This window comes from Eptatretus burgeri, chromosome 4, assembly GCF_056783735.1.
Source record: "Eptatretus burgeri isolate ZD-2024b chromosome 4, Ebu_testis_v1, whole genome shotgun sequence".
Lineage (NCBI taxonomy): Eukaryota > Metazoa > Chordata > Myxini > Myxiniformes > Myxinidae > Eptatretus > Eptatretus burgeri.
Window position 1 is genome coordinate 3,232,939 of NC_140964.1, and position 24,794 is coordinate 3,257,732.

Sequence of the window (24,794 nt, forward strand, 5' to 3'; positions counted from 1 at the left end):
TAAGCAATCGATAATAATTAAGTAATTAATCAATTGATTCCATCCATCCATCCATCCATCCATTGGGACCATACTCTGTGCAGAGCGTTGGTGCTGCCGAAGCAGTCTCCTTGGCTATTGGGTACAATCCTGGACGGGTCGTCACTTCGACACAGGATACCGGCATGCTGGCACTCATTTTGCCGACCTCAGAAGGATGACAGGCAGAGTCAACCCCACCTGGAATTAATTCAACATCACGGGTGATTTGAACTCAGGATCCTCGGATCCCAAGCCCACCACCCGAACCATTAAGCCAATACCAGGCAAATTCAATTGATTAATTAATCAAAAAATCAAAAAAACAGTTTTGGCCAAATCTTATCTTCACTTTTGTCCCCAAATTTCAGCTTCCTAGCTCAAAGGATGGCTGAGATATCGTCCGGACAAACAAGAAAACAGAGTAAAAACTGAGTACTCACTTCGGTGCCCAGCGATCACGTCATCCATCCTCTGGATGTGGAATTGGGAAGGAGTGGTATACAAAAAGAAGCAACTTTAGGTTTTGCTTTCATAAGTTTGTGGTGAAATTTATTATACATGTACAAACCATGTACATGAAATTTATTAAACTCACGTCACACAACTGATTGAAACTGAAAAACTCTTCTTTTTCTTCCTCAATATGCAGCAATTACTGTGGGAGCATAATTCCTCAAGGGTGCAGCTGTGCTGCTGACACAATGTCCACTTTGTTAGAGCAGGAATTTGTAATTTGTTCATGGTTCTGGCAATAACTCGCCTACTCTTCACGAAGGATGCCGTGGGATATTTTACATTTCACTATTGCTATCAAACCGGTCACCCAGTTTAACGTCCTTCTGAGGGACGCTGCAACACGTCGTCTTGCCCTGCAGAAGAATCCCCAGGGTGACAGTTTATAGCTGGGTTGGGATTCATACCGAGACGAGATGGCTAAGGGCCGAGTGCACAGATCTCTTAAGTTATCCTCCCGGCCCTTTGTCACTTTTTATAATTTCTTACAAACTTGTCCTATAATTTACTGCAGTTGCAGGTACAAAGCTGTAAGCACATGTCACAGCTGATTTTCCTATGTACTGCAGGCTTTGTCTCTTCCTCCGGATGAACTTTCATTAAATATGCTACAGGAGAGCATGCGCTGTGTCAAGGACTCTGCACTTCCTTCCGCCTCCATTCATCTGTATGCTTTCAATGCCGACAGTCAAATGCCCAACCCTCCCTGCTTTGCTGAAGTCTCTCCTGACCTTTCCATGCTGGCTGCTGGCTATGAGGACTCGCAAGTAGTTTTATGGACACTGCGACCACGTAAGCTGAATGCAGCTTGTCACTACATAGATGTCTCGCATATCAACCTTGCCTGTGATCTTCTCGATGACCGGGTATGCTCATCATTGCATTCAAATCATCCTTGCCTTTAGTCACCATTAAACTATAGACGAGAGTTAACTCGGTTGGCCCTTTTTATTCCCGTCTGAGCATTTGGATCATGATACTAAGACCCCAGGTTGAAATACCAAGCACTGTGTTGATTCGCCCATTCTCTATTAATGATCTTATAAGATTTGAAAAATATGTTGATGGAATCAAATGTCCTTGTGCTACATGTAATACATGTAATACATGTAACAAGATGTTCCTTGAGCCTTGGATCACTGTAGAAATGATAAACGTTAAAGGAGTCTGGCTTCACAAATTGATTACACTATTGTCTGTCATGGGCTGTTCTCCAGGCTGTCCTGTTCAGTTGTTCTTTCATTGAAACTGTCATTTGGAAACAGGTGCAGATTGTCGTTTTATAACCGGCAGGTGATCGAGGACAGTCAAGGCAGTGATATAAAGGTCTTGCGGGCCCATACGGGCCCTGTCTATGCTACTCACTTTCTACCTGAGCACACTGGGCTCCTATCTTGTTCTGAGGACACAACAGTGCGATACTGGAACCTTCACACACTCAGCAATGTTGCATGCTACCGAGGCCATTCGCGCCCCATTTGGTCATTAGATATCGCTCCACTGGGCCTTTATTTTGCGTCTGGTTCTGCAGACCGCACAGCCCGGCTTTGGTCTCCTGATCGCACTTTCCCACTGCGGATATATGCTGGACACTTATCAGATGTGAATACGCTTCGTTTCCACCCAAATGGTGCCTACCTGGCGACCGGTTCTGCAGACCGCAGCGTTCGTTTGTGGGTCACACAGCAGGGCTCAGCAGCTCGGCTATTCACTGGACATAGAGGCCCAGTCCTTGCCCTGGCCTTTGCACCAGGTGGAAGGTTGCTCGCATCTGCAGGAGAGGATCTGAGGATTAGGATCTGGGACATCGGCTCTGGAGGCGTTGTGAAGGTAATGTAATGACGAGGTCATTGTCACTTGCTCTTTAATAAAAAGCTCAATTCTTAAAAAGCCCAATTCCTTGACTGATAAATGAGATGCCGATGTTAGTTTTTTATTATTCTCAAAAAGGATTTTGTTTTTTATGGCAATATTGTTCTGTTTTAATTTTGTTTTTCCTTTCGAACTTTCTCATCCTCTTTGTTATCGAATTTCTTCCAGGAGCTGCGAGGTCACACTGACAACGTTACTACTCTTTGTTTCAGTCCTGATGGAAGCTCCCTTGCCTCTGGTTCGGCTGATGGTTCTGTCAGGGTGTGGGATGTGCGAGGAGTTGGGTCTGGAGTTGCCACTAGCGTGGGAGGGGGTGATTCAGAGGCTCATGAGTTTGTTGGTATCTCTCCAAATGCTCGCCTCATGACTGTTCTCAACGTTCAGTTTGTCACATGCAATCTGCTTCTTGTCTCTGGCAGCACAAGGGAGGAGTCAGGACCTTCGAGTTAAATTTGTTTTGTGTCGGTAATTCGGCTTTGCTGTTGGTATCTCGACAGCTTAGCTTACAAACAATAAATTGGGAATTTTTGCTTTTCCAACGATAAACATTGTGATTCATTTTCAGCTCACCTGGAATGTAGTTCTGGGGAGCTTGTGGGATGGAGCGTCATTCGTCCGTCCACAAATATTGGCAACTTCTTCTCTGAATACAATTTGGATGAAACTTTACCACAACGTTCACCACTGTGTATGTACCAAAGTTTGTTGATGGCATTAAAAAAAAAAATCGGGCCCTGACGGGGTCTACGAGGGTTTCTCCCCATAATAGGTATTTGCTTTCTTCTCAGAAACTACACATGCAATTCTGATGAAACTTGACCACAATCTTCATCACATGTGATGTACCAAACTTTGTTCACGGTATGAAAAAACATTGGGGTCTGAGGGGGGCTATGGAGGGAGTTTATGGGTGGGTTGCCCCCCCCTCCACCCCTCAAGTAGGTACTTTCTTCGTTACATATTTTGTGGGTCATCCATGCCTACCTGTGGTTTCCTGGTTATCTTATCCAGCAGCTACCAGGTGAGCACCCAGGGGTATTGCCCCTATGTTTCCATATAAAGACTAGGATTCGTAAAGAGACTTGGACAAGAATTACACTTTTTTCACCATCAGGCACCCCTCCTCTCCCACTTTCTCCAGTACTTTGACCATCATTTGCACAGCTGTCACCAGCATAATTACCAACTCAACTTCAAAACGTATTTGATTTGGCGCAACCAATAATACACATCTTTAATAACACAAGTAAATTCTCCATGTTGCTTTTTCCCTCTGCCAGGTTATGTTTTCATGGGTTGAAGTTGTGCTTTCACCCCTATTTGTCTGTCTGTCTTTATGTGAGCAGAATATCCCAAAAAGTTATGGACGGATTCGGACAAAACGTGGCGGACAAGTTGAGTGCTTTACAAGGACAAATTGATCAGATTTGGTTGAAGATCTGGATCTGGATGTGATAATTTTTTAAATTGTCATTGTGGTTCTTCACCATTGAGAAATGGGGCCAAAAACAATACTGTATATAGCATGATATTTCAAAACATTGTGGACTGATTCGGACAAAACTTGGTGGACATGTTGAGTATGTTACTTCCATCAGTGTTGAAATTAAAGGTCACATGAAAGACAGCACAACAGAGAAAAGAGAGACATCAGATGCTTCTATCTCAAGTGATGGTTTGCAAATAGATCTTAAAAGGGTGTATGACCACTGACCTGTGGAACCCAAAATTGAATCAGTTAATTGTTTTTGTTAATACTTTCACCAAGTTTTAGTCCACACAAATTGAATCATTGTTCTGCTACTGGACCAGACGGCATCAGCTCAAGTGTCCTAAAAACCTGCTCTGCTGTTCTTGCACATCCTCTCTTTCACCTTTTCACCCTGCCATTGTGCTAGGTTATCTTCCATCTGCTTAGAAAGATGCCAACATCACTGCACTACATAAAAATGTGCAAAAACTGATCACCTCAACTACAGACCTGTCAGCTTACTTGCAATCATCAGCAAGGTCGTGGAATCTGTCATCACAGTTGATATGAAAACCTTCCTTTTCTCCAACAACCTCATATCAGATCAATGTGGTTTCAGACCAGGTCACTCCAACTTGAACATGCTTCTATTCACCCAATAATGGATGGAGGCTCTCAATGTCAAACATGAGATCAGGGCATACCTCATGCTTTGCATACAGTCTGGCATCCTGCCTTGCTTTCCAAACACTCTGCCTATGGCATCCAAGGCCAACTCCACACATGGCTTACTGACTTCCTCCACTCTCGTAGCCAACATGTGGCACTCGATGGAATCCTTTCATCTCCTCTCCCTGTCAAGGTTGGAGTGCCTCAAGGCAGTGTTCTGGGCTCAGTCCTATTCCTGTTCATCAATGATCTCTCTGACTCTGCAAAATCCTCTATCTATTTGCTGATAATTCCACCCTCTGCTGTGATGTACCTCATCCTTCAGACAGGCAGGCAGGCTGCAGCCTCTTCCCTCTTTTCAGACCTTGAAAAAAATCACAAGCTGGTCAAACACTTGGAAGATGACTTTCAATCCTGACAAATCTCACACTTTCACTATCTCTCTCAAAAAGGACCATCTGGAAACTCCTCACCCCCTCCCCCTTCCCCAATCTACTTTCTTAACAATCCTCGAGGTTTAGGCATTCAAACTCCTGGGTTTCACTATCAGCCATGATCTGTCTTGGGCAAACCACATTTCAACTTTGGCCTCAAAAGTCAACTGCCGACTGGGCATCCTCTGTCGTACAAAGTCCTTTCTTGCACACCTGAACTCCCATCCATCCACCAAGCCTTCATCCACAGCTTGATGGAGTGTACTGCTCTCCCCTCTGGGCTGGCTCCCCTGTCGCACATGCTTCTCTCTTTTATAGTGTGGAAACCAAGTCCTTCAAGATCATTGGAATCTCCTGCGCTGAAGCTAAGTCTCTGGGCTTATCACTTCACCATCACAGTCAGGTTGGTGGTGGTCTCTGTCTTTTACTGCCTCCTTTCTGGTCTTGCACTCTCTGCTCTTTCCGTGCTTTATCCCCCACCAGATTTCCACAGGACTCACATGGTCCACCATCAACCCTCTTCTGGTGAAGCTACCTTATCCAGGATCACTGCTCACCTCTACCCATTTGTTCCTCTTTTTTTTCCCACCTGTGGAATTAACTTCCACATCCTCTTCAATCTTATCCTTCCCTTCAGGTCTTCAAGACCTTCTTCTTCAGGTTCACTGCCTTCTCAGATTGTCCAAAATCATGTTCTTTTCTCCCTCCCCCCCCCAATCCCATGCAAATCCCTTCTAATTTTCCTTTTTTTTTCTCCTTGGAGTTTCCTTCTCCATGCCATGTTTTGCATCCTGGTTTTGTCTGTTTCATCCTGATCCGTTCAGTGTGCTTGTTTTTCCATGAGTTTCGACTATTTATATAGAATAAAAAATTTGGTTGCAATCCCTTCAGTGGTTCACAAGTTATCGTGGTAACAAAATAACCGATAAGACAGATCGTTGTAAGGACATCCCCAAAAACATATCATGCCTCCTGCCTTCAGCTGCGGAGGAATAAAAATTAAAAACTATAGAAAAACTTCACATTGGTAACTTCACAAAAAGGAAAACAAAATTGTTAATACAGGCTACATTATATACAAAAACTCACAAGGATAAACGAGAAAACGTGTGAAAATGCAAAGCCCGTCCACTTTGTATTCGGACTTCTTCTTCCGGATGCTAAATGGTATTTGAGAGTTTTTGACCAAATAATTATTCATTTGTCTTCTCCATAATTTCAAAATAAACTTTGTTGAAAATTTGATGACAAAAGCTCAAATGGAAAAATAAGTTATGGCCAGGACAGCTCCCCCCCCTCCTCCTCGACACACACACACACACACACACACACACACACACACACACACACACACACACACACACACACACACACACACACACACACACACACACACACACACACACACACACACACAATTGCAAAACAGTGGGAGATGGGCTAATAATTCTGTCATACTTTGCAAATTCTTCTCCTGTACACCATTTGGCTTCAAATGGCAGTTGCTTTCCTCTTCTGTACTAATAAATGTCAGTGTGTCAATGTGTGCGTCTCCTCCATAACTCCAAAACCATGAAACCTTACGGCCTGAAACTTTGCATGCATACCAAGGGAACTTCAAGGAAGTGCAAGAGTGAAAATTGGGTGTTTGGATTAATTTAAACACTCCTTTTGAAGATAATTAACGGCCTAGTTTCAGAATATTCTTTATCGGGCACATCCTCAGCCACCTCGTTGGCGACTTAGGATCATCCTGTTTACCTCACTTGGGTCTTAATTCACCATTTTGTGCAACCTGCTCAACAATGCCTCGAGTTGGAACAGGCCGCAACGGTTTATTAATGAGTTGTTATTTTCCTCACTTATATTCTTTTCCCACCTTCCTCACTTTTATCTTTTAACCACTTATGTGGCCGTTTCATATCCTTTTCTCTCCTTTGTTGCAGGTAGAGCGACCTGCTTTGTGATGCTTTAAAAGGCGATGTATAATCGGCGTTTTCTGAATGTAATTGATATAAGACACATTATTGTGACTGAAGAATTTGAAGGAGGAAGAGGGTTTCCACCCAGTTTTATATAGAACATGGTGGTTCAAAGGAAAACGTTGCTGTTTGGGCACGTTTTATCACCCTGGTAATGCCCTGGTATGCTGCCTACCCTCCCCTTCCCTCCCCCCTTCCTTGCTCTCCCCCCCCCCTTCCTAGCTCCCTGCTTCCTCACCCCTCCTATAGCTGTGAGGAATGCTCTTCCTGGAAAGGTAGTGGCAGCAAAAGTGGTCAGTAAGTCTAAACTAAATTTAGACGGGTACATTTGGGATTGGAATTTGGAAACATTTGGGATTTTGGCATTGGCAGAAATGGACAATAGCTTGTGTAGCAGCTGGTGATTGGATACCTGTGTGGTGATTATATTGTCTGCTGGAGGGTTTCACCAAAAGGTGAATATGTGTTGTCAGTGGCTTGGCAAATGCAGTTTAACATAAGTGAATTAGGTAAAAATGGGGGTGGGTACGAATAATTTATAGAGGAATTACATGATCTTGGAGCATGAAACATCAGTTAAGGATCTGGGGGTGGTAAGGGAGAAAGCACACAGCACAGTGCCAGGCAGCTACAGGTAAAGCAAATAGGGATTTTAGTTGTATTATTAGGGGGATAAATTATAAATGAGATTGTTTTGGGGGATTTTTGTATGCATAGTCAAGGCTAGTGGAAGAGCTCATGCACTGAAAGGATCAGGACGTAAGTGACAAAAACAGGACGCTAATGAGAACAGCACTCAGGAGAGCACATAACTCTGCCAGGCTGAACAGTTTACGTTTTATCGCACTGACAGGCCGTATCTGGATCCAGACCTGAACCAAAATCGAATCTGCTTGTTGTTGTCACCTAACCAACAACTTTTTGAAATATCGTGCTATTTATTGTTTTTGGTCCGAGCAATAAATGATGAAGTCACTTTGAAAATAAAAATTCTTGAATCAATTTGTTCTTGTCTCGCACTCGACTTGTCCACAAAGTTTCGGCCATCTCAGTCCTTAACTCTTTGAGATATGTTATATTGTTGTGGGGCCGAGTCTCGGTGGCAAGCACGACCGCTCGGGGGAGCAGTGGATTCGGCTCCACCGAACACCCGGAATTTATAGGTCGTCACCCCGGATAACTCCGGGGCCGATGGGTCATTAAAGGACCGTGGTCGCCAATACTTCGACGGCATGGGGTAGGGTTAATTGCCTAATTTCAAAATACCTAAATACCCACGCAGTCTAACTCCCGGGGAACCACACCCTCGGCCTACTCTGTCTGATCCGAGTCGCAGGTAACGACTCGGATCCGGCGTAACCGAGAAGTCACCAGAGCCGCGCGGGACCAAATGAACAATTTACCCTCACTATCTCTCAATACACAGCGTGCCAAGCCATTGAAAGAAACACAGAAACGAGCTGGTACATTTAACAAAAGGGGGTTTATTTATAAAGAACAATCGGGAGGGGAACACAGAGCAGAGTTATCCGAATAAGAAATGTAAATAATGTACAACAAAAGCACTTAACAATTCTACTTCGACAAGACAGGCCCGCACATAGACACGCACACCCAAAAAGAAAATGGACCCGCCGGGTCTTTATTCAGCTCTCCAGCTGAGGAGGATAGTTCGGCTGGGAGTCAGGACGGCTGGCTACCTAGCCGCGAGCGCGCGGCTGGTCCTCCACACCTTCTCGGGGCTCCAGTCGCCAAAAGCACGGACCAGGGCAGCCGAACCCAGAGGAGGCGAGACGAGGTGATCTCCCTTGATGAAAATGGTCGACTGCTAAATGTAATGCGCCGAACGAGACACCTCCGAAGCGTGGGATGCAGTCCGCCGCCAAACCCAGGCAGACGCGCTTCGAGACACATGGGATGCAATCTCGAGCAGACTGGACACGCACTTGAGCAGACTGTGTGCAGACTCGACCCGCATTCGAGCAGACTCGACGCAAATTCTCTCTGCTCGTCCCGACAACCACTCTCTCCTCTTCAGGAGGGAGGGGCCTCTTCTTCTGGCCACTCGCCTTCTGATTGCTCGGACCCATCGCGCGATTCCCTGGCCGTCTTCCATTGAACGGGCCCACGGTAGGCGGGGTAACTCCCACCCTCTGGGTGGAGTCCCGATCGGAGGCGTTTGTAGCTCCGCCTACCTCCTCACTTCCGGCCACGTGCGTAATGGCGATGGTGTTGAGTGGGAGATGGGGTGGGTGAGACGCCCGTTCCTTTCTGATTGGCCAATGAGGGACGCCATGCTCATGTTAAACTCCGCCCACGCACGCGCTCACTGGCGAGTGTGCAAAGAATGTTGTGAGCAGAGTGTTGTTGTTGTTGTGAAAGTGAAGGTGGGCGTTGTTGTTGTTGTTGTAGGTGATGTAAAAGAAAACCCTGACTATTAAAATAACTCCGCATTGCACGAACATTTAATTCCCATTTGACGAGGGACGGGACCCTAACTAGAAATACGTACTTACCGATATAACTGATCTATAAGGACTCTGGCTGTTGTGTGCTCATGGCTTCCAGATTCGCAACAATATGTTTTTGGCGCGATCAATATTGAAGATTCACTTCAAAAAATTCTCATGTCTGGATTTGGATCTTCACCAAAATCTAATCAATTCGTCCTTATCACACACCCAACCTGTCCATAAAATCTCGTCAGAATCCATCCACAAGTTTTTGAGATAAAAAATATGTTTTTGAGATATTAAAGAAAACAAGCTAAAATACACACTTTTTAACAAAGTTGTCGTTTGGAACAAAAAAGGGGGTCAGAACAAGCCAATGTGTTGTTGAAAATGCTTGTTTTAGGCAAAGCAGACCATTTTTGCATGGATAAGGTTTCTTGTGTAAAATATGTTGTTTTGCCCATAAAAAGCTATGTTGCACTCAATTTTATGAAAAACATATGCGTTCTTCATCAGTTTAGTGATTTTGAACAAAAATGGGTCAGAACAAGCTTGTGTGTTAAAAACAATTGTATGAGGCAAAATCGACCATTTTTGCGTGAACAGGTTTTGTGTAAAATGCTTTGTTTTTCTTTGAACAAGTTAACATACACACAATTTCATGAAAAACATGCCTTTCTGTATTAGAATAGTGATTTCAATCAAAAAACGTGGTCAGAAGCAAGTGTATTGTTAAAAACGCTTGTTTTAGGCAATATGACAGTTTTTGGAATGAATTTGGCTTCTTGTGTGAGAGATTTTGTTTTGCTTCAAACAAGCTAAAATATACACTATTTAATGAAAAACATGTTTCTTCATCATAATCGTGATTTCGAACAGAAAAAGGGGTTAGAACAACCTAAATGTGTTGTTTAAAATGCTTGTTTTAGGAAAATAAGACTGTTTTTGCATGAATAAGGTTTCCTGTGTAAAATGTGTTGTTTTGCTCAGAACAAGCTGAAATACATTATTTAATGAAAAACATGCATTTTTTCATACGATTAGTATTTGGAACAAGAAAACGGGGTCAGAATAAGCCAATGTTATGAGAAACGCTTGTATTCGGCAAATTCGACCCTGTTTTTGCATGAACAAGTTTTATTGTGTAAAATGTTTTGTTTTCCATAGAACAAGCTAAAAGACATACGTTTTTGCCCTGACGTGATTTAGAACAAAAAATGGGATAAGAACAAGGATAAGAACAAGGGATAAGATACCCATTGTGGAGAACCGAGCTTTCATTTTTTTATATCGTCTCTTTTAAAGTGCGATTAAAACTTTCAATAATAAATTCATAAATGTCTTGTTGTGGAACTCTGTGCCCTCATCACTCCACAATTTATTAGGTTTTTCTCTTGCTTTTATTTTTCAAAGAAACAACCCATGCCTCTCCCCTTCTCAAATCGATAACGGTTAAAACATATTTGTACCCCTTATCATTATTGAGTTCAATCAAGTCAGCAGACCAGATATAATCAACTTCTTTGGAATAAACCTTCCTTTTAAGCTTTATGATTATTAGTTTATGTAATTCAAAAATTGCTCTTCAATCTTCATGATATCATTAGAGCCTTTAAGTTTTTATTTTTATTTTTATTTTTTTTTGTTTGTTTTTCTCCAAGCCCAAGTCTTAATTTGGCACTTTTCATCTTCTTCATGATAACCCCATCAACTTTTTCACTCAATGTTGGATTTTGTATCAAAGATAAATTTTACATTTCTCTATCTGCTTTGTGTTTTTCTTCCAACGTCGTGCTATTTCCATAATCAATATCGTGTTTCATACACACTTCATCAACTCTGTTGTTAGGTTTTGACCAAGGTTTAGGATAGTTAGCCTCATCTAATCTTTTATCCAAGTTTGTGCCTGGACCACAGAATATCCTGGTGGATGTAATGCCCCTGGTATTCCAGTTGTAAATTTACTTCCTGATAAAAACTTGTGTCTATCACTCCCACTTTTATGCTGAGAGATGAATTGACACTTTTTAGAGCCACACACTAAACATGTCCCCTTTTCATAAACTCTAATCTTTTTACTTTTAACATACGAGATATTTTTAGTATTGGTTTTCTTTTTACATTTGAGACAATAACTCATTCATTTTTGAGAAATATTAACAGGCTTGCATGAAGAAAATACTTCTTTTGATTTTTCTATCATCATTTGTAATACAGCCCTGAATACCATAAGTACTTTAAGAATAACTTTCAGATTTTCATTTCTCATTTATTTAGAATTAAAATCAACTGTGAAAGTTATATCTATATATTTTCCCTTCCTTATCGCAACCATCTTATTAAAATATTCCTCATTCAACTTGTGTAATTGTGAGGGTTTTTTTTTTTTCTTGTTCACCCAAAACACTCATTTTAAGCATCATGTTTAATCTTGAAAATTCTTCATCTCATTTTCTCAATTTTTCTTTCACTTCTCCTTCACTTAGCACCATATCAACCATAAAGGTTGTATCAACATCTATTCCCTCATTTAAAGCTGGTGCCTTTTCAAAATAATCATCATTCAACTTTTCTAATTTCAATGTCTTTTCTAATTTGGGTGAAGAAGATTCACCCAAAACACTCCGTTTTAATCATTATAGTAGTGTTGCGAATTTGCGCCCGCCGGCGTGCGAACGGCCACGTCACTCGAATCGCGACCGCGTCGCCCACCGGACGGACAATTCAGTCGTGACCCTCCGGGAACTATCGCCCGGAGCCAGTCACGGGTGGGCCTTTCGACCTCACCACAATCGTGCCAATCGGCCACCCGCGTAGGATAGGGTTGTTCGCCAAATTCGACCAACCTAACTACCCACGCGGATGGTAAACCGGGCGATCGTACCTCGCCGCAGGTCGACTCCGGACACGAGACGCTTGGGCGGCTTGTTCCGTAATATCGAGATAACCAAGCGGTGTTATCGTCGACCTCGATGGTTCCGATTAATTACCGGGCGTATTAAGCCCACTACGAACCCTTTACGTGAAGCAGGATGGAGGGTCAATAAAGAAAAGTGAAACGGGAAAACAGTTCACACAAAGCACATTTATTACGCGACACACGGAAAGCACATATATACAGCCAAACAGTCAAAATGCACATATAGCAATTAAAACAAGCAACAACGACGCAGATTTACTACCGACTACGCGCACACATGGCAACACTTATACAGTTCTACTTTACAGACGGCGCCAACACACATTTACTCAAAAGCAAAGTAAAGAAGCCACCCTCATAGACAAAGGGGCAGATGGGCCTGTAGGCCAATATGCGCGCGTGACCTGAAGGAGCGGCCAAACCCGTGAGACCGGGGGGGGGGGGGTCCTACCCGCGTCCTCGTGACTCGTCGGCGGACGAGCCGCAGATGTGGCCGTGTGGCTCTGCCCTGACTCCATGCTCTTTGGCAGGTTTCGTTGGCACGACGTTTGGAGTGGGGTGGGAACAGTGCAACAAGGGGGCCCCATCTCAGCGCGGGGGAATGGGGGAATTGTTGATGCCCTGGGGGAGGGAGAATGGCTGGCTGGCTTGGGTCCCGCGACGAGTGATCCCAGACCGCGACCTCCTCGCCGACCGCCGTCCTTCTCGCCTCGGACCCGAGCTCCTTGCCTCTTCCCGCAACTCTTCTCAGCCGACTCCAGAACCCAACTCGATGACACACCGATGACTTTGCCACCCGACTCGACTCTCTGCCACACCGATGACTCGACTCACTCTTTCTGCCCTGATTCGCCTTGCGCTCGCCGTTTTATAGGCTGACAGGAGCAGCTAATATGCAAATATCCGGATCAGGATGACCTCGGGGGCGGAGCCACGCTCGCCAATTGGTCGGAGGAAAGGGGGCGTGAATCCCCCCTGATCCTAGAATTTGCATATATTGATTTCCTACAGACGCACCTGGAGGCGGAGCCAAGCCGCTCCGCGCTTGCTAATTGGACGGAGCAAAAGTGGGCGTGTAGCGTTCCTGATCCGAATTTTCCTCGGAAAGGCCGCTATTTGCGCTCGCGGCTCGGTGCGTATGGCTGAACGGGCCCAAGACAGCCCGACGCTCAGTGTTCACAGGTGGTGCGGAAATGGCCGTAGAAGGAGAGAGGTTAAGGTGGTGGAGCGTTTCGGTGGTGGTTTGATGGTTATAGGGCCGTTGGGAATGACTGTGATGCGATGTTTGCGGGATTGAGTTGTGAAGGTAAAGGTCATGGCTGTTGGCATTGTTGTAGTTGGTGACGATGGCTGGCGTGGTGGTTAAGGTTGTTGTTGTGTGATGGCGGTTGAGACGTGGTTGGTTAAAAATAAAGATAGAACAGAAAAACGGCTATCTCAAAGCGTCGCAGCCCGAATTAATCACATAAATGCCCTCGATACAACAGGTTTGGAGCTAACTACACATGTACTTACAGAGATATCTCACCTACGGGCCCTGAATGGTGGTTTGCGAATTTCCACAGCCGTAACAGTAGTATACCATTCTTTGAAAATTATTGGTTAAATTTCTCTAACCTTTCCCAAATTTCCTCTCCATTTAATATTTTAATGTGTTCCTTTTCATCTATCTCATCAACATCCCTTTCAACCCTTGAACCATCTCCCCATCGAATATCATTCATATATTCATCTGGATTTCTCTATTTCGGAATCCAAAATGATGTTTTTTACAACTGGAAACCAATAAAATTTCTTCTGAATTTCTAAAAGAGCTTTGTATTTTCTCAACTTTTACTTATTATGTAAATTCCTGCTCTTTGTGTTTTCATTACATAAACTACAGCAAAGCTATTATTGATTTTCACCTCATTAAATTCCTTCATTTGTTGTTTCCTAATATTTGTTGTGCTTCCACAAATCTCATTATCTCCACCAAGCAGATAATATTCTTCCTTATGAGACTGACTTAATTCCTTCAGGTCTTGTAGGTTTATTTTAAAACACCAATTATATCCTAAATCATTCATATCTTATCCCCAAGGTTCTATTCTCATAAAAACTATACTTATAAAATTTAATTTAAATTGGAACTGTGAATTTTGCATGACCTGGAGATAAAAATCAACATTTCTATATCTTTGGAATACACAGTCGTTCTATTTAAGGATATATTTTGTGATAAATCACTTGATCTCACCGTCATTCACATCTGCAGGGCTTGGATAATTTATTAATTTACTAGCATATACCCGTGCTCCACACGGAGTTGAATGGGTGGCAAAAGGTGGATGAGGCATAATAGTTGATGTTATGGGAAGCTGGGGAGGGTGTCATTAGGGATGTGATGCACTATGGTTACCTGTCCTTAGTTTTCTAAAGGACCTCCCTGTAGATGACATTTTGGGTGAGTGTCTTGTTGCTGAATAGTCCTTGTGAGTAATTATTGTCCACTTTGATAGAGATATAGGAGTAACCTCTTGCACGTGACAATGCAACATATAGTTGGCCATGGGAGAACACAGGGACTGGGAGGTATATTCCGAGTTTGTCAAATGTTTGGCCCTGGGATTTGTTTATGGTCATCGAGTATGTGAGTCTGACTGTAAATTGCATCCTCTGCAGTGTGACTGGAAGGTTGGCGTCTGATGGGGCAAGTTTAACATGATATAGGCCTAGCCCTAGACTAAACAGGAGCAGTGGAGGGTGACCGAGAATCAGAATGCAAATTTCAATGAACGGCACTTTTTGGCGCACATCCAACGATCGAACACCGCTTGGACACTTTAATTTGAAGACCACACACGCAAGACACAACACAGGTAATGATGGCGGTTGATATTGACAATTAATGTAATGAACGGCAGTTGTTTGGATGCATCTGACAATCAAACATCTCTTTAATTTGAACAGTTAACATGCACGCATTCAAGGTACAGAATCTATTGTCGGACACCGTGCTTTCGAAGAAGAAAGAAAAGAAGAGAATCCGGGCAATGAAGGTATGATTTCATACCCGTTCCCTGGTTCCCCCTACCTTCAGATTATAGCCTTTGATGTTATCTGGACGTAGGCCGATTGTAACTTATTTTCGGGTGTTTTTAATAAGTACGTTGGATTTCAGATACAAATTGACAGTCTAAGAGGGCGTGTTCAGTCCGGGAAGTACGTTGGATTTCAGACACAAATTGACAGTCTAAGAGGGCGTGCTCAGTCCGGAAAAGAGCCAATCGAGGTAAATCATGCTGGCAGAGCTGGCGCTCATCGTTCCCCTCCTTCCACGCTGATTTTTAAAACATGACAACCATTGCTGATGTTCTGAGCTATACTATTTATTATCAGTTGTGTTTATGTTCAGTGTTTGATGCAATGAGTACTCCCTTACTCGAGTTCATATTTTTTGGATAGACGGCAGCACTTACCGGACAGCAGTTCAGCGATGGCGACCAAACGGGAATAAATGCGGCCGTCGATGGGTTGAAAATCTTGTTGAAGCCACGTTGTCATCCAATTCCAGATTAGAAATTTAGTGCATCGTCTTCGTCACATTAAGGAACCCCAGTATATGGGAAATGAGCATATTCCTGCCAGCGGTTTCGGAGGAGAAACGTCAAAATACGCGCAGACGTTAGAAATGAATTTTTTTTTAAATAATTCTTTACTTTAAATACAATGTTTCTTGTTACATTTTTTTGTGTCAAATTCACCTTCTGAGGTAGTCAGCATGTGCAGAAAAGGGTTTTACATTGCAGACGCTGTTTTCGAGGAGTGGCATATTACGCCTCTCGGCGGTGATGGTCTGTCGACGACAGACGTAATGACGTCAGCGAATGACTGATGATGTCATGATGGAATTACGCCTCTCAGCGGTGATGTCACACGTCGCCATGCAAATGAATGTAAAAATTAGAAAATCGCCCAAAATTCCCAAACCTGTCCGTGTGGCGTGATCTCACATTGCCCATGCTGTTCATTAGACCACAAAGCACCCGCATGCCGAAAGTGGCGACAATCCCTCCAGCAGTTTTGGAGAAGATACGTCAAATTACACGCAGACGTTAACAGAAATAATATATAGATAAGCATTTTTCGTCCTAATATTTTTTTGTTACATTGTATTTCTGTCGTTCAGTCTGTGCCTTTGAAAAAAAAATTGACAAATCAATATCTAACTTTAAAACAAGGGCAGATCAAGCTAATGTGTTGTTAAAAACACTTGTTTTCAGCAAATGTGACCGTTTTTGCATGAATAAGGTTCTTGTGTGAAATGTGTTGTTTTATTTTATACAAGCCAAAAATACACTCTATTTGAGTTGAAACACGCAAATCTGCTTCTGCTTTCGACTCGTGATATGCAACAAAAAACGTGATCAGAGCAAGCTGGGTTGTGAAATATGCTTGTATTCACCAAATTCGACCCTTTTTTGCAAGAATTCGTTTTCTGATACAAAATATTTTGTTTTACTTATGCTAGGTTCTCACTGTTGTGCGATCCGTTACAAACGCCACGATTGGCCATTCGTAGCTGATCATGGAATTTCTCTGAAAGCTGTTCCCACTATCACGATGCGCGGCACGATTGAAATCGTGGTCTCACAGAGCGTGGTGTTTGTCTTGTCTAAGATCGATCCCGATCACCATGATGAGGAAGCACGATTAGATGCGATCGGTCGCGCTTTGTTACGATGCAATACGATCTGTCGCGCTTTGTTACGATGCAATACGATCTGATACGATGATCCCGATTGACAATTGATCGTGTTGATCGTAGAAAAATTTTGAACCGTTCAAAAATTTTCTACGATTAACACGATTGCCACGACTGACCTCAAGATCTGATAAGATCTGACAGGATCACCACGATTAGTCCACGATTAAGACCACGATTTCAATCGTGCCACGCATCGTGATAGTGGGAACCTAGCATTAGATCAAGCTAATATACACAATGATGAAAAACGTGTTTCTGCATTAGAATAATGATGTAGAACAAAAAACTGGGTTAGAACAACTGAATGTCTTGCTTGAAACACTTGTTTTAGGCAAACAAGACTGGTTTTGCATGAATGTTTCTTGTGTATAATGTGTTGTTTTGCTCAGAACAAGCGAAAATACACACTATTTCATGAAAAACATGTGTTTCTGCATGAGAATAGTGATTTTGAACAAAAAGCGGAGTCAGAACAAGCTCTTGTGTTGTTAAAATGCTTGTTTTAGGCAAGCAAGACTGTTTTGGCAAAATGGACAATCCAAAATGCATTATTTGATGAAAAACACACGTTTCTGCATTAAAAATGGTATTTGCAAATAAAAAAAACGGAGTCAGAGAAACCGAATGTGTTATTAAAAACGCTGTTTTTGGCAAATTTGGCCGTTTTAGCAAGAATTGGGTTTCTTGTTTGAAATATTTTGTTTTTCTTAAAGTAAGCTAACATACACACTATTTGAGGGAAAACGTGCGTTTCTATATTACAGTAGTGATTTGGAATATAAAAAACGGGGTCAGAATAAGCCAATGTGTTGTTAAAATTGCTTGTATTCGGCAAATTTGATCCTTTTTGCCATGAATAAGTTTTCTTGTGTGAAATATTTTGCTAAAATACACACGACTTCATTAAAAGCATGCGTTTTATCATCAGAGTCGTATTTGGAACAAGAAAATGGAATCAGAACGACCCAATGTGTTGTCAAAAAACGATTGTTTTAGGGAAATAAGACTGTTTTTGCATTGAGTAAGGTTTCCAGTATAAAATGTGTTCTTTTGCTGATCACAAGTGGAAATACACATAGTTTGATGAAAAGCATGCGTTTCTTCATAACAATAGTATTTGGAACAAGAATACGGTATCAGAACAACCCAATGTGTTGTCAAAAACGCTTGTATTTCCCAAATTCAACTGTTTTTGCACGAATTTGTTTTCTAGTTTAAAATATTTTGTTTTCCTTGTAACAAGCGAATGTACACACTGTTTGAGGAAAACCACACATTTCTGCATTAGAGTGGTGATTTGGAACTAAAGTGGGGTCAGAACAATCTAGTGTGTTACTTAAATTGCTTGTAATTAGCAAATTCGACCCTTTTTGCATGAAAATGTTTTGTTGTGTAAAATGTTTTGTTTTCCTCAGAACAAGCTAAAATATGCAAGGTTTCATTAAAAACATGAGCCTCTTCATTAGAATCGTGACTTCGAACAAAAAGTGGTGTTAGAACAATCTAATGTCTTGTTTGAAACACTTGTTTCAGGCAAACAAGACTCGTGCATAAAGAAGGCTTCCTGTGTAAAATGTGTTGTTTTGCTAAGTACAAGCCAAAATACACACTGTTTGATGAAAAACAAGTTTCTGCATCGAATATTGTTTGGATTAACAAATTAAGGTCAGTACAACCTAATATGTTGTGAGAAAATTGTTGTATTCGGAAAATTAGACCGTTTTTGCAAGAATTAGGTTTCTTGCTTGAAATATTTTGTTTTCCTTAGAACAAGCTAAGATGCACATTATTCGAGGGAAAACACATTTCTGTATTAGCGTTTTGATTATGAACAAAAAAACCGGGGTCAGAACAAGCCAATGTGTTCCTAAAATCGCTTGTATTCGGAAAATAACACCATTTTTGCATGAATAAGTTTTCTTGAGTAAAATGTATTGTTTTGCTCAGAACAAGCTAAAATACACACTATTTCATGAAAAACGTGTGTTTTCATCAGAATAGTATTTGGAACAATAAAACATCAGAATAGTTGTGAAAACACTTGTTTTTGGGGAAATAAGACCGTTTTTGCATTGAGAAAGGTTTCTTGTATAAAATGTGCTCTTTTGCTTTGCACAAGCTGAAATACGCACTGTTTGATGAAAAACATGTGTTTCTTCCTAAGAATAGTATTTGGAACAAGAAAACGAGATCAGAACAACCCAACATGTTGTGAAAAACGCTTGTATCACAAGAATTCGGTTCCCAGTTGAAATATTTTCATGATAAAGCCCCTGTCACACCTTGACGATTTAGCCAGCGTCTGGCAACGTATCAAAATTTATCTAAAATGCTGGCACACGCTGAACTATTGATGTTTTTTTCAGTTTTGGGCGTATTATTAACGAGTTGGATGTATGCATAACACATTAGTAACGTACACAGAACGTTTCGATAACTTATAGATAACTTATACCAACGAATGCTTAGCGTGTTGTCAGCGTTCACAACCTCTGCCCAACGATAGTCTAACTTATGCATAGCGCGGCAGAGTATCGCCGATGATCACGTGGTGTAGCCTATTAAAAGGCTGCCGCTCGACGATTCAAATCATAACCGCACTAGATATTGCAAAGTGCATAATTGAAAAAGCTTTTTTTCCGATGTTCATTTCAAGAGGAATGTTACTGTCTCCTGAGGTCCTTTATTGCCTGAACAATGCAGTAATACAAATATCTAAATCATCCTATCTTGCCACGAAACTGCGCAAGCTGGGGAATTAACCCAGTGCTTGAGGAGATTCCTCTGTTTCTTTCCGTCCTTAGTGGCAGTGTTGGGGCCAGTAGCTGTCTGTGTATCCTCCAAGTGATGTCCCTCTCGCCATGCTCCTGGAACAAGGTCGCGCTTCTCATTCTCTGTCTGGTCAAGCTGCTGGTTCTGTAGTCCTGGATACATGGAATTTGAATTTGATTTTTTAAAATTATAAAACGCACCTATAATAAAACATGTATTCTAGTGCGCTGTACAATAAAATGCAATATAATGATACTGTTGTAGATTTCCCGCCCGTCGGTGTGCGAGCGACCGCGTCGAGCCAATAGCGGCCGCTTCGCCCACCGAACGGACAATCCAGTCGCGGCTTTCCAGATCAATTCCGGAAACCAGCCACGGGTGTGTTTTTAACCACACCACAACCTTGTCCGCACTCTACTCGCGCTACAGGGTCCGATCGCCAAATCTTCGATTTACCTAATGAGTCGCGCGGGTAGGTTACCGAGAGATTGTACCTCAACGGGACCGCTTGGAAACGAGCTGCTTAAGCAGCTCGCTTTCTTTTGGGATAACCGAGCGGGGTATTATCGCGCAGTCCTGTTGGACCTGATCACTTTACCGGCTATTTAAAAACCAACTATATTCCGAGTGCAAGATGGGGCAGTTCAATGAGGGAATGGACGCAACGAACAGGTTTACATTCACACAAGGACATTTATTATAATAAAGCACGTATGCAATTAAACAAGACAAAACACGTATGCAATTATACAACCAACAAAAGCACGACAAAAGAACTACAACCATTTACTTATTATGTACAGTCACTTGCACTTAACAGCAGTTCCTACTTATTAGACGGGCCCACGGACACACGTACGCACACACATACACCCAAGAAATGGTGGCAGAGGCCTTTAATAACGAGCTCCAGCTCGGAGGACAGGTGAGCTGAAACCCAGAGCCCATCTCGAACCTCTCCACCTCGTGTGGTCTTCAAGTTGTTCGGACCCGGGCTCCAGCGAGAGCGAGCTGGATCCAAATCGCCGTGAGCTGCGATCCTTCCCGAGCTCCCGCGAATCCTCCCGCGCTTCTCAACACGTGCTGGTGAGACGAGGCGCCGATCCTTCCCGTCGATGTTCCGCTTCCTCGAGGAAGCACCTCCACGAAGAGGTCGATGAGTCGCACCAAGCCGGGAACCAAAATGAACAAAGAGCTCCATGAACCAAGAAGAAGAAGCCACCACTCGCAGCTCGAGCCGAGCGACCGGCTTAACTTCCTTCCAAACAGGGGCAGCTTGAAGCAAAAAGCTCTCCCGAGCCAAGCAGAAGCCAAAGCTCACGGAACCATCAAAGCAAAAAGCCTCCTCCCGAGCTACTCTCTACTTCCTTCTCCAACTCTGCCCCTAAACAAAAGAAATAGATCTCTTATCCTTCTCCCGCTCCCGGCGTGACTCGTGACTCATGCCCCGTGCTCCATCCCCCGCTCAGCCACGGGTGGGAGGGAGTTGTTGACATCATGAGTCACGGGACGGCAGGGTTGTTCTTCCTCTTCGCAGAAGAGGGGGAGGGATGTCTCCATTGTTCGTTCCCTAACTATTAAATCGATCCGCAGTGCATCTAATCGATTTCTGAACATTTAAACAATGAAAGGTGAGCTATCTAGGGAACAAGCACTTATCGACATAGCTGACTAAAGGAACCTGAATGTTGTGTGCATTTGAATTCCCAAATTCGTAAAAATACATATAACATTTAAGGTAAATCATATAATGTTTATAAGCAGAGGCTATAAGTTAAATTGCATTGTATACTGTATAATATATGCTATGTAAACATTAATTACCTGGTCCTCATGAGGTTGTGCAGGATCAAGCATGCTTTGACAATGAGCTTGACAGTGGAGGGGTGATGCTGCATGGTGGAGTCCTTTGGTAGCATCCTTTGGATGCTATAGTCCTTTGGTAGCTTAGCAGAACCTAGAATCTGTTAGCCAAGATGCCGAATGCATTTTCTACTACCCTTCTTGCTCTGCTAAGTCTGTAATTGAAGATGCGTTGTTCATTCGTCAGACCCCGGAGGCTGTATGGCTTCATCATGGTTGGTCGTAAGGCGAAGGCATCGTCACCATTAAAGAAGTAAGGCACGTCCTGGTTGTCGTTGGGAAGAGGCTCAGGGTCAGTGAAACCAAGGGTACCGTCTTCAGCACATTCCTTCTGCTCACAGTCATTGTATATCTGTGCATCTGATGCTGATCCAGTACCGCCGACATCTGCCCAAATGAATTTGTAGTCAGCATCCACAAGTGCCATCAGAACAATGGAGTATAATCCTTTGTAGTTGAAGTATTGGGACCCACTCTTTGGAGGACAGCGGTAGGCCACGTGCTTCCCGTCTGTGCCCCACATGTATGGGGAAAGTTCCATCGTTGGAAGAACTTGTCAGCTATGGCGCGCCAACCATCAGGAATACTTGGGCAAACCAGCACCTCATCCACATATTCGTCAATAATGGCTTGACAGACTTTTCTGACCACTAGGGACTGGGTGTTGTGAGGGACCCTCCATCCGAACTTCATCGAGGCATACTTGTTTCCAGAGGCAAGGTGACGCAAAGTCAGTGCCAGCTTCATGCCAGGCTCAAGCGGATCCCTGTAGAAGGTGTACTGCTTGGTTATCCTTGGACCCACTCTGGCTAGCAGCTCGTCGAACATCGCTGGGGGCATACGCAGGAAGTTGGTGAAGGATGCATGGTCCTCGTTACGGATTTCCACCATGAGCTGATCATACATGCCAAAATGCCATCGCCTCCCGATCCATGGTCTCACCCAGTTCCTTCTCCTCCGTTCACCTCTTCTTCTCCTGGCTCTATTGGCATGCAACTGGTGCAGTGTCAAATTGATGAGGTCATGTTGATGTTGTAGGACAGCGAGTAGGTATTCTCGTCTCAGCCTTGCCGGATCCTCCATTTCTCGGATGACGTGGACATCTACTCACCATGGAGTCTGGAACACTGACGGGTTCCTCCTGTGAACCCCATTTTTATATACCAATTCCCCTAAACGCTGCCAATACGCTATTATACGGTAGCTGTAAGTTAGTAACACGTTCAGTAAGTTCTGTGGTCGTCCGGAAGACGTCAAATATGTCTACATATGTCAATATACGTTGGAGATACGTTACACATAGGTTCAAAGCACGTTACTCATAGGTTAGAAATAAGTTTCGGGTACGCTAGACATTACCTCGACGTATTTCGACTTATGAGTAACTTACAAGTAACTTGTTTCAACGTGTGTCAACGATCGCATAACGTGCCTACAACTTATGGCCAGCGTATGCGGAACGTGTGAGTCATACGCCGAGCACGTCGACAAATTTTGTGCATGCACAGAATTTCTCGACGAGCTCGGCGTACTACGATGTATGCCGAGCACGTCGACAAATTTTGTGCATGCACAGAATTTCTCGACGAGCTCGGCGTACTACGATGTATGCCAGCGTGCTTCAGCGTGCTCTTAACGTATACAAAACTTGCCCATAACGTATTCGACGTGTGCCAGCGTATTCGCCAAATTTTTCATACGTCGGCATACGCTGACTAAAACGTCAAGGTGTGACAGGGGCTTAACAAGTGAATATACACACTATTTGAGGAAAAAAAAAGACACGTTTCTACATCAGAGTTGTGTTTGGGGGGGGGGGGGTGGTCAGAACAAGCCAATGTGTTGTTGCTGAAATTGTTTGTATTCAGCAAATTCGACCCTTGTTGCATGAACAAGGTTTCTTGTGTAAAATATTTTGTTTTCCTTTGAACAAGCTAAAATAAGCAAGGTTTCATGAAGAAAACATGCGTTTCTTCATTGGAACAATGAGTGAGAGCAAAAAAGTGGTCAGAACAAGCTGGTGTGTTGTTTAAAAAAAACAAAACCCCTTGTAAAACGCAAATTCGAACGTTTTTGCATAAATAAGCTTTCTTCAGTAAAATGTTTTGTTTTCCTTAGACCAAGCGAAAATACACATTATTTGATGAAAAACACGTTTTTGCATGACAATTAATGATATGGAACCATAAAGTGGTCAGACCAAGCTCATGTGTTGTCAAAAATGCTTGTTTTTAGGAAAACAAGATTGGTTTTGCATGAATAAGGTTTCCTGTGTAAAATGTGTTGTTTTGCTCAGAACAAGCGAAAATGCACACTATTTCATGAAAAGCAGGTGTTTCTTCATTAGAATAGTGATTTAGAACAAAAAAGGGGACAGAACAAGCAGGTTTGTTGTTAAAAACGCGTGTGTGTGGTAAATTTGACCGTTTTTATATGAATAATTTTTCTTGTGTAAAATGTTTTGTTTTCCATAGAACAAGCGGAAATACACACCCTTTGATGAAAACATGCGATTTTGCATGAGAGTAGTGAATTGGAACAAAAAAAAACAGGAGCTGATCAGGCTAATGTGTTGTTAAAAACACTTGTTTTCAGCAAGTAAGACCGTTTTTGCATGAATAAGGTTTCTTGTGTAAAATGTGTTGTTTTCCTTTGTACAAGCCAAAATATACACTCTATTTGATTAAAATCATGCAATTCTGCTTTCGAATAGTGATTTGCAACAAAAAACGTGATCAGAACAAGCTAATGTGTTAAAAATGCTTGTTTTAGGCAAACAAGACTTTTTGCCAAAATGTACAAGCCAAAATGCACTATTTGTTGAAAAACACTTGTCTGCATTAAAATAGGGTTTGCAACAAAAAAAAATGAGGTCAAAGCAACCGAATGTGTTGTTAAAAATGCTTGTTTTTGGCAAATTTGACCATTTTTACAAGAATTAGGTTTCTTTTGTGGAATATTTCGTTTTCCTTTCACCGAGGTTGACGTCCACATTTTTCCATCGACGTTCGACACCCCGTTTGGCAGCTCTATAGATGCTGGCTGGCTCTTGTTCGTATTGGGCTAAACGGCGA

The 24,794-nt window shown here is 42.7% G+C and overlaps 2 protein-coding genes and 1 pseudogene across 4 annotated transcripts in view; 2 read left to right on the forward strand and 1 right to left on the reverse strand.

Annotated features, from left to right (window-relative positions):
* TAF5L (TATA-box binding protein associated factor 5 like) overlaps positions 1-6,522 on the forward strand; it is a 64,479-nt gene extending 57,957 nt beyond the window's left edge. For all 3 annotated transcript variants that reach the window (XM_085876689.1, XM_085876690.1, XM_085876691.1), the window contains exons 6-8: positions 1,104-1,400; positions 1,828-2,364; positions 2,575-6,522. In XM_085876689.1, the coding sequence (XP_085732815.1) occupies positions 1,104-1,400; positions 1,828-2,364; positions 2,575-2,856 (1,116 nt within the window). In that variant the 3' untranslated portion in view covers positions 2,857-6,522. The remainder of the gene's footprint in view (positions 1-1,103; positions 1,401-1,827; positions 2,365-2,574) is intronic.
* A 6,399-nt stretch (positions 6,523-12,921) lies between these two features.
* PTF1A (pancreas associated transcription factor 1a) overlaps positions 12,922-24,794 on the forward strand; it is a 19,622-nt gene continuing 7,749 nt past the window's right edge. Inside the window, exons 1-2 of the transcript XR_015057001.1 lie at positions 12,922-15,196; positions 15,288-15,376. The gene's annotated coding sequence lies outside the window, so the exon portion shown is untranslated. The remainder of the gene's footprint in view (positions 15,197-15,287; positions 15,377-24,794) is intronic.
* On the reverse strand, positions 19,801-22,147 carry LOC147027350 (uncharacterized; annotated as a pseudogene).